This window comes from Pimephales promelas, chromosome 7 (assembly GCF_988280905.1).
Source record: "Pimephales promelas chromosome 7, fPimPro1.hap1.1, whole genome shotgun sequence".
NCBI classification, from domain to species: domain Eukaryota; kingdom Metazoa; phylum Chordata; class Actinopteri; order Cypriniformes; family Leuciscidae; genus Pimephales; species Pimephales promelas.
Window position 1 is genome coordinate 30,467,521 of NC_142775.1, and position 14,993 is coordinate 30,482,513.

Here is a 14,993-nt window from a genome sequence, read left to right on the forward strand (position 1 = left end):
TTTTTTTTTTTTTTTTTTTTAAATTGACCCCATCTTTTTTTTTAATAGTAGTGTAGGCCCCCCAATAGTACTTTAGCTTTCAAAACACAAAGCTAAAAATGGTTATTATTTATATATGCCTAGTATGCACCATTACAATCTTCAGGAAACCGTTGAAGATGCTTGCAGTAACTGAACCCCATAACTTTTTTTCCACTGCTCTTTTCAAATTGCTTCAAATTTTTCTTTATTTGTAAGTCGCCTAGGATAAAAGTGTCTGCTAAATGAATATTGTAAAGTATTATAATCATTCCTGTTCTCCCTTTTAACATTACAATATCTTTTTGTGTCTTTCTTCAGCTCAGTTTGAGAAAGGATTGGCAGAGGGGACGGTTGAGCCCGCCTTTAACCCTGTGGTGGCTGTGCGTCTGACGGTCCAGAAAGACTCCGCCGTGTGGGCGATTGTGAGCGAGGTCTGCTTGCTTCCTCTGCTTTAGACCCGTCTAAAATTTGCCAGTATTTCGTACTAAATGCTAGTATAGATTTTGTAGTAAAAATTTTCATTTATATTCATTATTATTGGTTTTGCTTTAATTCAAGTATTGCATTATGTGAGACTATTTTTGCACTGAACCAGACTTAACTTTTATTTGTTATTTTGGTATTTAATCTTACAAAGATATCTTATGTGCCCGAAACCAGAACATGTTTTTGTATTTGCATAGATGATGATGTTCTTCATAGATCTGGCTTCTGTCTCTTGTCAGATCCATATCAAGAGGATTCCTGGATAACTACCTGAATGTGTCCAGTGGTTGAGATCCTCTGGTCATCTAGACAAGGACATGCTGTTCGCATCTACAGCGCTTCAAGAGTGACCGTGACATTATATTAGAGCACGTGGAGTAACTCTTGCTCTTAAACTTTACTTTTTTTGTCATTTCGTCTTCCTCTGGTACCTTCACCACTCTCTCTTCTCATCTACTTGGCTTTCCCTTCTGTCGTCAGACTTTGTTTTTTTTTCCTTTTACTATTGCCTGAATTCTGTGGCGTGAATGTGACTACTACTGTACAGAAAAAGACACTTTTTGACAGAATGTTTCCAGACACTGAATTTGTGTCGTGAAGAATTGCAATCATTGCTGTCATGAAGGATTGAAGTTCAGGATTCAAGGCTGCACCCAATGCTGGAGAAAAGGTCCCCTACTGATGAAGAATGTCCTCAGCGCTCTGCCGTCATAGGCTGTAACTGACCTCAAACCCTGGGTCAGGTGACCACGGCTGGAAGATGAACAAGTAGGGCGACAGAAACGTCAACTTTTTATTTTATTTCCGTATTTATATAGTTTTTATAGGTTTTTGTTTCAGGATGTTGATGTTTCAGGCCCTCTGTTAAGAACATTTTGAAAAAAAACTGTTTATTATTTTATTGACTACTTTGCCAAAATCTAAAAACATATTTCTTAAAACGAACAGCATATCTTAGGCCTCTACCTGGTCAACACGAGTGGATTTTCCTCTGTCATTTTATCGTCAACCAATCAATCGTGGCTTTCAATCGGAAAGTTTTTTTAAATGGCTGTTGATGTTCTTGTTGTTATTATTATGACGATCTATGAAGGTGAATTAATTTATTTGAAATAAATCTTTAATTTCTACAAGAAGTAAATGTTTTTATATTCATTGGAAATTTATGACGTGGCTTGAAGTCGAGTGAAGATGGTTGATGTTTGTATCTTTGTGTAGTTCAGAAGGGTGCAGGGCCGCCCACCTCTGTGCCTTAACATCCAGCGTCCCTTGAGGGCCTGGTAAAGGACTGCCTTGCACCCTGCCAAAACGCTTAAATCATACAATAGGACAATTTGTTATATGCTTGATTTAAGTGGGATGTTTTACGTTTAGAGCATGAATCGTTCATGTTTATGTTCCAGATTCTTTCGTGTTTTCATTTGTTCATTGAGCATTTTCAATTTCATTTCAAATAATCTGCTTTCAGTCGGAAAATGTTCTTCTTTTTATGCTGTATATCTGGATGTTCAGTGAGTCATGATTAAGTCCAGATGGAATCTGCAGATTTTTTTGATTTTTTTCTGTGTGGTAAAATGTGATTAATGAAGCTGAGGGTATAAAAAGTATAATATATGGAGTCCCTTAAAGGACATGGTGATTGGGAAAATGAGATTGTATTTCAAAGCGTGGAAAAACTATTTTCAAGTCTTTTGCAAGCAAACGCAAAGGAGAGAACATCATATGAAGTGGGAGAACAACATATATGTCAGTGCTTTTTTCCGAGCAAATTAAAAGTTTTTCAGGGGAACACAATACTTTTATGAGGGAACTCAAAAAAAAAAAGTTTCTCGGGGGACTGTAATATTTTTGAAATATAATTTCAAACAAACGCAATAAGCATTGAAGCATAAATTTGACCTCCCGTCGCATATTTATTCCCATCACCATGTCCGCTTGAGGGCTCCGTAACTATCCAATAATCCACGACGTGTAAAAGCGTGTAGAACTTTCAGTGGAGTTCTGCATGTGCAGATTCTGTGTGGGCCTGGTCTGAAGCAAAATATTACCAGAACCATAGACTTATAATGGAAATTGAATGGAGCAGCTACATTTCGGTAGTATTATGTGTGCTGGTTCTTATTTATTTTGCGTGTAACTCCTGGCGTAGTAGAGACTTGGTTTTGAATTAACTGCTGTACAGATTTCCAAAGTGCTCGCATCTCATGAGATTGTATATATCTTTAATAATATGGAAGTTTTAGTTCAGCCTGGCATAATGTATCATTGTAGAATCCTTGATGCTTCAAGTTTCAGAGCATATCCTTTTTAGTTACATACACCCTCCTTTTTTGTGACTACTTGGAGCTGCTTGTGAATTGCAGTACTTGAGAAATGTGTGTTTTGTAATAGAAAGCCAATGTACTGTCATAGCATTTGTTTACCGTTAGTTCATGATCTCTCCGAGGAGAGACTGAGGTAGATCCTTGATCTAATATGGAGCTCTTTATCGCCGTTCTTTACATGCTCATGTGACACAATGCTCAAGTGAAAACACAAGTGAATTTCAGTGTTTTGCCATATTGTTGCCTTTTAGTTTTTCAATTGCTGCAGATTTGCTTCAGTGATCCGTTGCCACACCTGTTATTGCACTGAAAGAAGGATTTGTCATGAGGCGTTTCTGGGATGTCCATCTTGAAATCCACCCTTCAGTCATACATTGAGATGAATCAGACATGAAACATGCTCCTCATGTATGGTGCATTGTAGACTTTCATGTGCCTTCATCTGTCTTTCTCCAGCTCTGACATTGATTTGAATAAACTCTTCCAAAATGAACCAGTCTTGTCATACTTCATCATTAGTTTCCCCCTCATTGCATCTTACACATTTGTTAATCATGCACATGTGAGTGACATTTTCATGCTTTTAAAAGGTATATTGTGATTGTGATTAACATGCCATTTTAGGGCCTAAACAATATTTTCTTAATGCAATTATTGTATTATAATTATAATAAATGTCATGCACAGTGCTCGCTCAAAGTCACACTTAAAATCTGTAAATGTTCATTGCTTTAGATAACAAAATATCAGGCAGATTTTGCAAATGTGTGCTAGAAATAACATTTTTGTGAGCAATTTTTGCTGTGACTTAACCACCTGGACTAACTATAAAAATGTTCCACTAATATTTGACAAAATAAATTGTCCAAACTCTTGTCGTATAGACCTAAATAGATTTTTGTGAAACATTTTTTAAGTGTGCTTGTGCCGTATTTCTTTGAAATCATTACCACGTGGTTTGACAATTACTCTAAAGCAATGAAATTTGATGTATTTGTAAGTGTGGCTTAAAGGGATAGTTAAACAAACAACAACAAAAAAAAGAGTGAACTATCCCTTTAAGTCTACAAATATTTTTGAGGGACAAAATCATTATTTTAGCGCCATCTTCTGGTCAATATAAATACTTTGAATAACTACTTTGCACTGCCACAGGGACAGTCAAATTATTAATAAAATAAATTAAGTGTAAAATACGATTTCCAAAAATTTAATTGGAAATAGTGTTGAATGATGCCATTTTATTCTTTTTATTGTTATGCATATATTTAAATATATATTATATGCATAACTATCCGTGGAAACTAGCTAAGCTTCGCAAGCGCGAACTACAATTCCCACAACGCACTTGTGTTCCACTTCCGCACATACGTCATATTTATCATGGCCGCTTTCATAATAATCTCACATTTGACTTACCAGTAGCTTGTTTCACTCTTTTTGCCGCATTTCTGAATCCATTTTTCACTTTAACTCATTTGGATGAAAGCGCTACAGAATGCCCAAATATTACGAAGATAAAGAGGAAGATGGCCGCGCCTGCGCTGGAGTAAGAGAGGACTTCAAAGCCTGTCTCCTTCAGCATGACTGTGTAGTGAAGGTAACATCAGCGTCATATCAACATGTCATCACAACACAGATCTATGTCATGATTTTATTCCTTTTGCACATGATATGTATAATTCCTGTTATATTGGGTGATATAAAACTCACAGTTTAAAACATGGAAACTAGTAGTTGTACAATATTACAATTACATACACACACTGTTCTAAATAATTCATTTACCTTGGTTTGAGTGAATGCTTTTTTTATGACAATACACGTACATCACATCAGTCTATTTGATGTGCGTGTTTACATGTGGAATGCGTATTTTTCAGTGTTTGCTCATCTGCAATAGGCCTTTCAGATGTCAAATAGAAGTTTAGAACATTTATTAAACCCTTTGATGCACAGAGATCACTACCGTGGACAGCTATTCAAAAAAAAAAAAAACATTTTCCTCCATTTGCATGGGGTTTGATTCCATAGTTGCAATTCTACAGTGGTCACTGGTGCATCATATATGTTGTGTCCACAGGAAGGTAAGAAGCCCAGTGAGTGTCTGAAGGAAGGACATTGCAAAGGCTTGCAGGTGGCTTTCTTTGAGTGCAAGAGATCCATGGTCAGTTTCCAATATCCTTTTCTGAACTGCTTAGGGAAAAAAAAAGTTTTTTGATAGTCCTTTGGGGCTGGGTATTGAGATTTTACAAATCCATTTAATATTCTGATTCATAAACTCTTTATTCGATTTGATGCATTTGAATATATATCAGTGTATATATAGTATATGTAGATTTTTCTTAATGAAATCAGACATAATTGTGATTCTAGTTCTACACCAATTCATTGTTTAAGTAGAAACTTTTAAATGGCGGCCGCCTTGGAATACCATTGAATTGTGATCTTTTGGTACCACATTATTAGCATTTGTACTGTGGTACAGATCATTTTAGTATTTTTGAGATACTATTATAATTATTAAACTAAATGAATTAAATTTGAAAGCAACATAAGTTCAAGTTGTTTTAGATTTGTTTTGTTTCATTTAACATTTTGGGATACTTTATTTTACAGTCCTTTTCTGCATATACATACAAAGTATTATATATATATATATATATATATATATATATATATATAGTAATTACAATAACTGGGTAATAGGTAGGTATTTACCCATGTGCCCACATAACCCATGTGGCTACCTTATATTACCCAGATACTGTACTAAGATACTGTAATTAAAATAACCCTATTTAGTGCTACCACAATACATTTTTGTGTGTGGTTTAAATGACTGTGTTCCACTGTAGTCAGACCAATTTGATTTCATTTTGTTTAATAGTTCTAGTCCAACTAAACTATGGCCAATTGTGCTAACATGGTAAGATGTCTTCTTTTCTTATATTAAAATCCTTCTTTTTATTACAGCTGGACACCCGATCTCGATTCAGAGGCAGAAAGGGAGACTGAATAACACTGGTTTATATGAAGATACCAAGACATAAGAAAAAGCTTTCTATCTTGTAAATATTTGGCTTTTTAAGCACTTTTTTTTTTCTTGTGGAAAAGAGTTATTCAATTATGATGCTCATGAGTGCACAAACATCAGAATTCATCAAGTAAAATGTCTTTCCAGTTCTGAATGATCTCTCATTTAATCACTGCATCCACAAACGAGAACAATATTCAATAATAGTGTACTTATCAAAATGTATATTTTATTAAACGTTTGTATGTCATTCAAACCGATTGACAAAAGACAAAGGATTTAATTAAATGTAGTGTAGTGACACTGATGAGGGTATCAAAAAATTGACAACAAATGTTAATAAAGTATAATCTAGTACCGTAATAACATCATGGCTGTTAACGAACATTCATTTCAAAGCATTCATCATGAGCACTTTAAACTTCTCCAAATCCACCTTCTTCAAGATCTCGACTTTGTGAGTCGTCTTCAGAAGGTCGAGGTGATCTACAATCATCATCCCCCGGCAGTAGTTCCCCGCCAGCTCCACAGTGACCGCTTTGGTGTCGGTTTCAACAATATATGTGTGGTCTATGGCTGCTGCCATAGCATAAGAATCACAGGAGATGAATCCCTGCCCCGCCACCAGCTCCTTCTCAATCCTCTCGCTGTGGCTGGACTCCATGCTGTGCTTAAAGATCTGCTTCATAAAACGAGCCTTATCCGTGTCCTGGGCCAGCCAACCGTCACAGAAATCCTGAAACAGACATGCGTGGATATTATATGACATGGATGCTGTGTATACAAGAATGTATAAACACCAACAAACAGTTGTATTTACATTATACATAATCATCTATTTAGGTTGTTATATAATTGTTAAAGACAAGAGTATCTCACCCATGGTAATTTACTGTTACAGGTGAACTCCCAGGTTGCAATGTAAATTGGGCAAATGAATTCATTCAGGACAATATAAGCTGCTTCAGGATCAGCTGCAAAGTTGAACTCTGCACACATAGTGGTGTTCCCGCGAGCTAAAGAGAAGCAGCTGTTATATTTCTAACCAGCTTAAATTGCATGAAAACTGTTAATATAGAGGACCAGCAATACAGATCAGACTGATTATGTTTGCATGTAGATTACTAAGGGGCACATGATTCTGGTTAAGGGCTGGGCAATATTGCATTGCATTGCATAAAAGTACTATTCATCCTTTTGAAAAATACACTCTTGTAGTCAAATTAAGGAAGCAAATTGGGAAGAATTCAGAAACACAACAGGCACAACTGTATTCAACATTGATAACAATAAGAACCATTATTAATATCCGAGCACCAAATCAGAATATTAGAATGATGTCTGCTTTACCATTGCAGGAATAAGTTACATTTTAAAATCAAAAAGAAAATAGTTTTAAATTGTAATAGTTCACAATATTACTGTTTTACTGTATTTTGAAAAAATAAATGCAACTTTGATGAGAATAAGAGAACATCTTGTTCAAAAACATTCAAACATCGTAATTACAAACATTTGACTGTAAGTGTTTGTCTATTTTACTGTATATTTAGCTTAAAGGCCTCGATTAATTTTTAGTAAATTGCCCCATCCTATCCTGATAAAATAGTACGTTTTAGGGACTCACAGTCTGTATTCCCACCCATAATGTAAAGGCCTTTGAGTTTCTTGGGAAAGGAGGGGTCCAGTTTCACCGCCAAAGCCACGTTCGTCAGCGGAGCTGTGGCCACTAAAGACACCTTAGAGAAGCAGGAACAACACATGGTAAAAATACTTGGTGAAATGCATGTTATTTCAAATATCTGCTACTGTAGTTTCATATTCACCTCTCCAGGATTCTCATCGACTATTCGGATCATGGCTGACACAGCGCCTTCTTTCTGGACCAGTTCCAGCCCAGGAGCTTGGGGGTCTGGGGCGTCACCGAGTCCATCTTTGCCATGAAAATCTCCAGCACTGATGTTTTGCCCCAAGAGCGCTTTAGTCGCTCCACGAAATACAGGAGTCTAACAATTCAGAGACACAATCAGTTTTTCTGATTTTGTTGTCATGTGCTGGCTATGTTCCATGTTCTACTACTTCTCGGTGGTCTTATTCACTCTCTCAGTATTATAGTGGTAACAATTCCTTAAGAGTGACCCTTTCTAATTCCTTAGACTTTAAAAAACCATGAAGGGTCATAACAATGCACAAGACTAAATGTAGCTGAATTAAAAAAAAATTTTTTTTTTTTCTTTGTTAGTGCTGAGCAGAATGGTTCACCAATTTTTGCAGGTTGTCATGAGTTATGCAATCATTGCACAATACTTATACAATACAGGACATACTAATGGGTCAAAGTATAAGCTCTTTGAAAAACCTCTGCTTTAGGAAGTATGACATCAATTATTTACTAAATAAATAACTGACAACAAGGAGCTAGTATTGGAATTCCAAAGCCAATATACAATCAAAAATTTGCCTATTGACTTCCTTGAAAGTCCATGAAATCAAAATTGACCTTTTTTGACCATGACCTGATGGCGAAATCAATGGACTTTTAAGGCAATCAGCTAACCTAGCTAGTTATTTTTACTGTTGCCATTTAATTTGATTTAAATATCTAAATGTTAGTGAGAAAAACAAAATAAAAAAAAAAAACGTTTAGTTATCAACCTGCTTATGTGAAGAACATTGGTTATGCTCATCTTTGCTCACTCCTTTAAAGGTATCTAGAGCAAAAACGGCTCTATATTTAGTTGGTTACTTCACCCAAAAATGGAAATTCTGTCGCATATTGAGCAGATGAATATTTATATGTGAATAAAAGCTTGAATTCAACCTGTTCATCAAATAAAGCGATCAAAAAAATCTCTTTCAATTTTTTGGAATAAACCGTTCAATTCATATGGATTAGTTTAACAATCTCTTTTTGAAGCGTCAAAGTAGTTGTGTTACTGTCTAGGAGGGACAGAAACCCCTGTGTCCCCTCTGTCCCCTGTGGTAAGGGGAAGGAATTGAACCCCTTTTTGGGGACTTCCTGAAGGTAGCCATCTTAAACAGGAAGTGATGTGGAAAGGGCAGAGGGGAAGGGAGAGAGTTTTTGACCAACATTACACAACACTGTTTGTTTTGGAGCACTGAGTTTTGTCATCAAGTTTTGACCTTTTTGTTACAATAAAGGTCAAGTCAAGAAGGAAAGAAGCCACTACATGGAAAGAAGTCAAAAAACTCCCAAGAAGGACATGCAGGCATGCGGTAGGCCCAATCAAGGCCTACATCTGGAATGATCAAGCCATGAGTGACACGTATCGACAGCTTTGAAAGGATTCTGAAATTCATCCAATGCGTGAGTAAACAAGGGTTAACTTATTTCTAAAAGCTGTGGTTGAGAATTTTGGCTTTGATCAAAGCATGGTACAAGAAGCTGATGCTTATCTGTACATTGTGGCCTGCTGATTCTATGGAAAGCTGGATACTTGATTGTGCTTGTTTGTGTCAAACATGGCTGATGAAATGTCCAAAAATGAAAAGGACAGAGTTGAACAAAGCATTGGATCCCTCAGTTCTATGCGTAGGGGAAAGCTTGGTGTGTGCACACGTAGGATGAATGAAGTAAAGGCATATTGCTTGCTGAGGGTTGTGATGTGGAATCAATAAAACGAAGTGCTGAGATATTTTTTATGTCACTTGAAGAATTCAAGACTGCTCATAGGCTTGTGCAAGAACAACTATCTGACGATATCAGAGAAAATGAGCGCATTGACTGGTTTGAGCCTAAAATGGCTACATTTGTAACTTTGAGTGAATATGAGATGTGGAAAAATGTTCAAAAGGATCCACAAACACTCATCGAGCCAAGTGATAGTGTTTCGAATGTGTCCAAGAGGTCACATAAATCTCGTAGTTCTCCCAGCTCAAGTATACCATCATCAGTGTCATCAATGAGGATAAAAGTTACTGCTGATAAAGCAACCCTTCTTGCTCACAAAGCTGCAACAGATTTAAAAAAAAAATTAATAAATCTGGAAGTACTTTGTAAATATGTGCTTATATGGCTCCTCAATATATGTATATTTTATATAATTGCCTTGTCATCGTCAATTAAGGGGCCGGAATGTAGGAGCCATAAGGCTATTAATAATGGTTTTTAAAGAGTAACTAAACACTAAACCAACTTTTTTTAGTTAATGATCTGTAAGAATGGATCTTTATTAATACCAGTCATTGAGTCGAGAAACTTTTTTGACATTTGTTTATAAAGTGTTTTATTTCTACAATATATGGTGTAAAAAATGTCTTAGTGCTGCCCTCTTCAGGTTGAACGGTGGCTACTGCAGTTGAATTTTCCTATTGGATGTTCCGCACTTTGTGACGTACGCAGGTTTCAGCTCACCACGCGAGCTACGCTCTTGGCAGTATAAAAAAAAAACAGATTGTGTCGTCAAAACCACTGTAGGGAGTCAGGAGTTGTAATTGTGAGTATTGAGAGTGAGTACCCCTCTTGTGAGTACCCCTCTATCTCCGCTGGGGTCTGCCCACTTTTTCAACATTTTCAAATATTGCCAGTGGGTGGAGTCAGGCTTTGTCCAGGGGTTTAGTTACCCTTTAATGTCATGGTTGTATGTAACTACTGTCTGCACTCCCCCCAGTGGTAAGGGGAAGGAATTGAACCCCTTTTTGGGGACTTCCTGAAGGTAGCCATCTTAAACAGGAAGTGATGTGGCAAGGGCAGAGGGGAAGGGAGACAGTTTTTTGACCTTCATTACACAACACTGTTTTGTCTTCAAGTTTTCACCTTTTTGTTACAATGAAGCTCAAGTCTTGTTAAAACAGATGTAGCGTCAAATATACTTTCCCTCACGGGAGTGGCTTAAGAAGGAAAGAAGCCACTACAACCTCTATACAGATAATTGTTGTCAGGATAATTCCAGTTCACGTGGCTACGCTGCGCACATATATTCAAACACGCATACCTATAGAATGAACTCTTAATACGCATGTGCACGCCAACAGTGTTCTCACAGGCTCACATTTTTAAAGTTGCCGTACTTAGAGTTTGGAACAATCTACATTGTTAAAAGCACTTTAAATGAAGATGACTTGACTTGAATTGGGTTAATTTTAAACTCCTGCCGTGGGTTAATTTTTCCACCCCTTGAGTCAAAGGTTTGACATATTGCATAAATAATATTTAACTGGATTGCTTGTATTGAAATATTTTATATTCTACCAATGATACAACTGTGCTTGATAAGCTGTATTCAAGATCACTACGATACAATCAAGTGGTGTTCATATTTTCATAACAGTGACTGAAAAATATTTTAGATATGGGAGAGGCATATTTTTTTGATAAGGTCAATGGGCTACTTTTGAGCTATTTTTGATACCTAGACATCGCAACCATGCTCTGATATACGTCACAATAATGAAGAAAAGACTTTCGTGACTTCTTTTATTTAATGCCGACTTCAATACTTGGTCCAGGTAATATAATGAAATCACTGCACAATACTTAAGTCAAAATGTCTATCCCACTGTGATGGATTTTTTAAATAAATAAAATAGTAAACTGTATTTTAAACTAATAATAATTCTAACATCTAATCTTACTTCTCTCCTTTAGGCCTTACATTCTAGCATTTGCAGAAAACGTACCGTGTCGAAACCAGTCGAAAATTCTGAGATGCTGACAAGACAAATTCAAAAATATAACATTCTAGAAGTCTCATGACATATTAAAGTAATCAACTTTATGATTTGAGATTGAAGTTTGCTTCTACCAAGTTACAGAAGGGTTTGCATATGAAGAACCATTCTAGGGAAATCATGTAATGTATTATGTATCATGTCATTTTGTCCATGCTCCTATTCTATAAAAAACTGTTATATTCTTTTTGGGGGATTCTCTCTCAAATTTGGCTGTGATCGAAGACATTGTCTGTAGTCTGCCTTTTTATTGCAGCCCAGCAAGTTAGTTAGTGAAGCTTACTTGACACTTTGATAGTGTTATAGGGAAAGGGACGAGATGAAGTTCAAACTCGAAGCCAGTTATCGACTGCATATCTGAGCAAAAAGCATATCTTTTTCTAAGCATATCTCACCTTCAAATGATTGCAAACTTTCAGGACACGCAAGACATTCTTGCAGACATTTTCTATTGAAGTGTTGCCCTGAACACAGGTGATGCCCAGGATCTGTACATCCGGATCTGCCAAAGCCATCATGATAGCCTGAGCATCATCCACACCACAGTCCACATCCACAAGCAATTTCTTCATGCTGACTTCTGCACAAAGATATGAGAACAAAGTAATTTATTTTACCAACAATTGGTGGTGTATTGGTGGGATTTTCAGGCTGGTGAATGTTGTACATTCAAAATCCACATGACTGTGTGCCCTTTAGCAAGACACTTCATTTAAGTTTTGTTAGACACTTAGGATAAATATGTCAGCCAATGACCAAGTAGATGAGTAGAAGCCCTAAGTAGATGCATACAGGCACTATTACCTGAATGCGGACTCTGCATGATATCTTACCTGTAGTGAAGTGGCTGCAGACGTTCGTGTGAGTTTCTTTAAAGCAGTCTGAGGCAGTCGCGAGCTCTCGGTGTCTGTAAGAGGAGTAGTTTATCTGTCGGACGAACTTTGGATAGTTATTAGGCAATAATTTTTCATATAAGGTGGTTTTCCCATTAAACGTGTTAGACTAGCGCGCGCTCCCCCATATTCTGAGATATAACGTTACTGTAGGTAAGCCAACACAAAACAAACCGGAGAGTAACTGTGTGTTTACCGAGTTGTGTTTAATCCAAGTGTCCGTTGTCTTCTAAGAAATACTAACGTTACTCTAACGGTCCATCTAAATAATGCGGCTGAGAACATCTACTTAAATTGCACGCGCACTATGCAATCGACAGATAGTGTAGAAAAAAATAGCCTATATATATGATGTAGAATCTAGGTAAAATATATGAGATAGAATCATAGACATCAGATAAACGCCCTATCGACCGCTACTACTGTCTGACACGGACGAGCCGTGGGGCCGTCATCCTTAACCGGTCATCCGCTCTGCGACGTCACTCTGTAGGCCAAAACGCGGCAGTCCCAGACTCAGAGCCATAGACATAATATATACATAGACGCCCTATTGGCCGCTGGAGCGTACGTCAACGGCGCCGCCATATTGGGGAGAGCAACTTTCCCATAATGCCTGATTTATGTGCTGCTTGGGGCTGTAAAACAGCTTTCGAGGAAGCACCTTTCACAAGCAAGACTGAACGTTTGTTTTTGGTTGTATTTGGTCATGATTTAATTAGCAGTAACGTTTAGAGATTAAATATTACTGTTGTAGTATTGTGTCACGCAATGTAGTTTTAATAGTTTTTCAGTCGACAATGTAGTTGTTTAAAGCTCAAATATGTGGTTTGTTTATAAAGATAGAGCCTATTTAAAAATTTGATCTGAAGTTTTCGGAGTTGCTGCCCCCCCGCCCAGCGCTCGTCCCCCCCGCCTGGAACAGCCGTACCACGGCCAGTGCTTCTGACGGTTGCCGCTGGCTCGGATGTCTCTAGTCTTGAGGTTAAACATGAGATATAATTCGTATAATTTGTGTTTATGTTTGGTCTCATTAATCTATAAATGGTTCCTTGGTAAATAGTTTTGGCTGAGGGCAAAGTAAAGTTTCATAACTTTATATTTAGGCTATTTTAACATTGTATGTTTGACTGAAGTTACTTCTGTTATAATGGCTAGCCTATTACTGATCAATAAAACAGAAATTTAACACAAAGAGCTAAATATTAAATATATTTTGTGTGTGTGTTTATTCTGTAGTTGAAATGTCTTATTCTATTGCTATTATTAATAAACTATTATCAGTATTTTTACATGTATTCATTACCATTTTATTTGCTGTATACTATTTGTTTATTGTATTGACTAAACTATTTACTATTACTTTTCACTTTATGTTATAATTACTATTTGCATTGTACTGCATGCCCAGTTGTACCACAACATACAGTGGGTATAGAAAAGAATCACCCCCCTGTAAAATAATCAAATTGTCTTGCTTTGCATCCTGAAATGAAGACAGACACAGTTTTTGTTTCATTCAGCTGTTTACTTAGTTTGACTTATAACATCCAAGTGAAAGAAAAAACACCAACATGTCAAAAAAAAAAATTATAAAAAAATAAAACAACAATCACTGAGTTGGAAAAAGGATCACCCCCTTGTTTCAGTATTTTGTTGAACCACCTTTTTCTTTAATTATACAGCTTTTAATCTGTTGGTATATGTCTCTACTAACTTTGCACATCTAGATGTTGCAATATTTGACCACTCTTCTTTGCAGAACTGCTCAAGTTCAGTTAAATTTGATGGTGACCGTTTATGGACTGCTGTCTTCAAGTCATTCCACAAATTTTCAATGGGGTTTAAGTCTGGGCTCTGACTAGGCCATGCAAGGACATTCACCTTTTTCTCCTTTAACCACTGTGTGGTCCGTTTTGCTGTGTGCTTCGGGTCATTGTCATGTTGGAATTTAAATTTTCTTCCCATGGACAACTTTCTGGCAGAGAGCAGCAGATTTTCCTCAAGAATTTGACAGTATTTTGCCCCATCCATTTTTCCTTCTATCTTGACCAGTGCTCCAGTCCCTGCTGCAGAGAAACAACCCCATAACATGATATTACCACCTCCATGCTTTACTGTAGGAATGGTGTTATTTGGATGGTGATGTAAATAATTACGCTGCGCTGTGAATTTTTCTTCTAAAATTATCATTTTTATCACACTTGTATATTTAAAGTTCAGTAATTTCACTTAAATGGCAATGAAGATTACCTATTAATAGTTATTTAAGTGAAATTATTGAACTTAAATATACAAGTTTGATAAAAAAATGATCATTCTAGAAGAAAATTTCAAATGGCATTTAGAGGCTTTTGCATCTGAACTCTTCATATATATATATATATATATATATATATATATGCCTATATACATTACACAAACACATGCATAACCCTAAACCATTTAAATAAATCAATTGTGTGTATGTGCGTGTATGTACTGTATATCTAATATATATATATATATATTTTATATATTTTCAAATAATATAATATGTTA

At 36.4% G+C, this 14,993-nt stretch overlaps 3 protein-coding genes across 4 annotated transcripts in view; 2 read left to right on the top strand and 1 right to left on the bottom strand.

The window, feature by feature from the left end:
• mgat4a (alpha-1,3-mannosyl-glycoprotein 4-beta-N-acetylglucosaminyltransferase A) overlaps positions 1-3,324 on the top strand; it is a 46,190-nt gene extending 42,866 nt beyond the window's left edge. The window contains exons 15-16 of the mRNA XM_039683222.2: positions 340-452; positions 747-3,324. Of these exons, the coding sequence (XP_039539156.2) occupies positions 340-452; positions 747-773 (140 nt within the window). The 3' untranslated portion in view covers positions 774-3,324. The remainder of the gene's footprint in view (positions 1-339; positions 453-746) is intronic.
• An 864-nt stretch (positions 3,325-4,188) lies between these two features.
• On the top strand, positions 4,189-6,017 carry coa5 (cytochrome C oxidase assembly factor 5). The gene is made up of 3 exons (XM_039683414.2): positions 4,189-4,431; positions 4,915-4,998; positions 5,808-6,017. The coding sequence occupies exons 1-3, from the start codon at positions 4,330-4,332 to the stop codon at positions 5,847-5,849; spliced, it is 228 nt and encodes a 75-aa protein (XP_039539348.1). The 5' UTR covers positions 4,189-4,329; the 3' UTR covers positions 5,850-6,017.
• A 55-nt stretch (positions 6,018-6,072) lies between these two features.
• Positions 6,073-12,957, bottom strand: LOC120487169 (inosine-uridine preferring nucleoside hydrolase). 2 transcript variants are annotated; one of them, XM_039683412.2, is made up of 7 exons: positions 12,649-12,957; positions 12,393-12,466; positions 11,955-12,139; positions 7,695-7,874; positions 7,496-7,607; positions 6,748-6,884; positions 6,073-6,604 (listed from the first exon to the last, which is right to left on the bottom strand). In XM_039683412.2, the coding sequence occupies exons 1-7, from the start codon at positions 12,735-12,737 to the stop codon at positions 6,257-6,259; spliced, it is 1,125 nt and encodes a 374-aa protein (XP_039539346.2). In that variant the 5' UTR covers positions 12,738-12,957; the 3' UTR covers positions 6,073-6,256. The 2 variants fall into 2 exon arrangements, with proteins under 2 accessions (XP_039539346.2, XP_088989451.1); XM_089133325.1 differs by having other exon boundaries at positions 12,393-12,486.
• Positions 12,958-14,993: the final 2,036 nt, after the last annotated feature.

Bases quoted from the DNA above. Each gene is read 5' to 3' on its own strand.
- coa5 (XM_039683414.2), top strand. From the start codon at position 4,330: ATGCCCAAATATTACGAAGATAAAGAGGAAGATGGCCGCGCCTGCGCT. The intron at 4,432-4,914 runs GTAACATCAGCG...TTGTGTCCACAG, and splicing joins AGCATGACTGTGTAGTGAAG to GAAGGTAAGAAGCCCAGTGA. The intron at 4,999-5,807 runs GTCAGTTTCCAA...TTTTTATTACAG, and splicing joins TTGAGTGCAAGAGATCCATG to CTGGACACCCGATCTCGATT.
- LOC120487169 (XM_039683412.2), bottom strand. From the start codon at position 12,737: ATGTTCTCAGCCGCATTATTTAGATGGACCGTTAGAGTAACGTTAGTA. The intron at 7,608-7,694 runs GTGAATATGAAA...TGCTTCTCTAAG, and splicing joins TCGATGAGAATCCTGGAGAG to GTGTCTTTAGTGGCCACAGC. The intron at 6,885-7,495 runs GTGAGTCCCTAA...GCTTCTCTTTAG, and splicing joins TATGGGTGGGAATACAGACT to CTCGCGGGAACACCACTATG.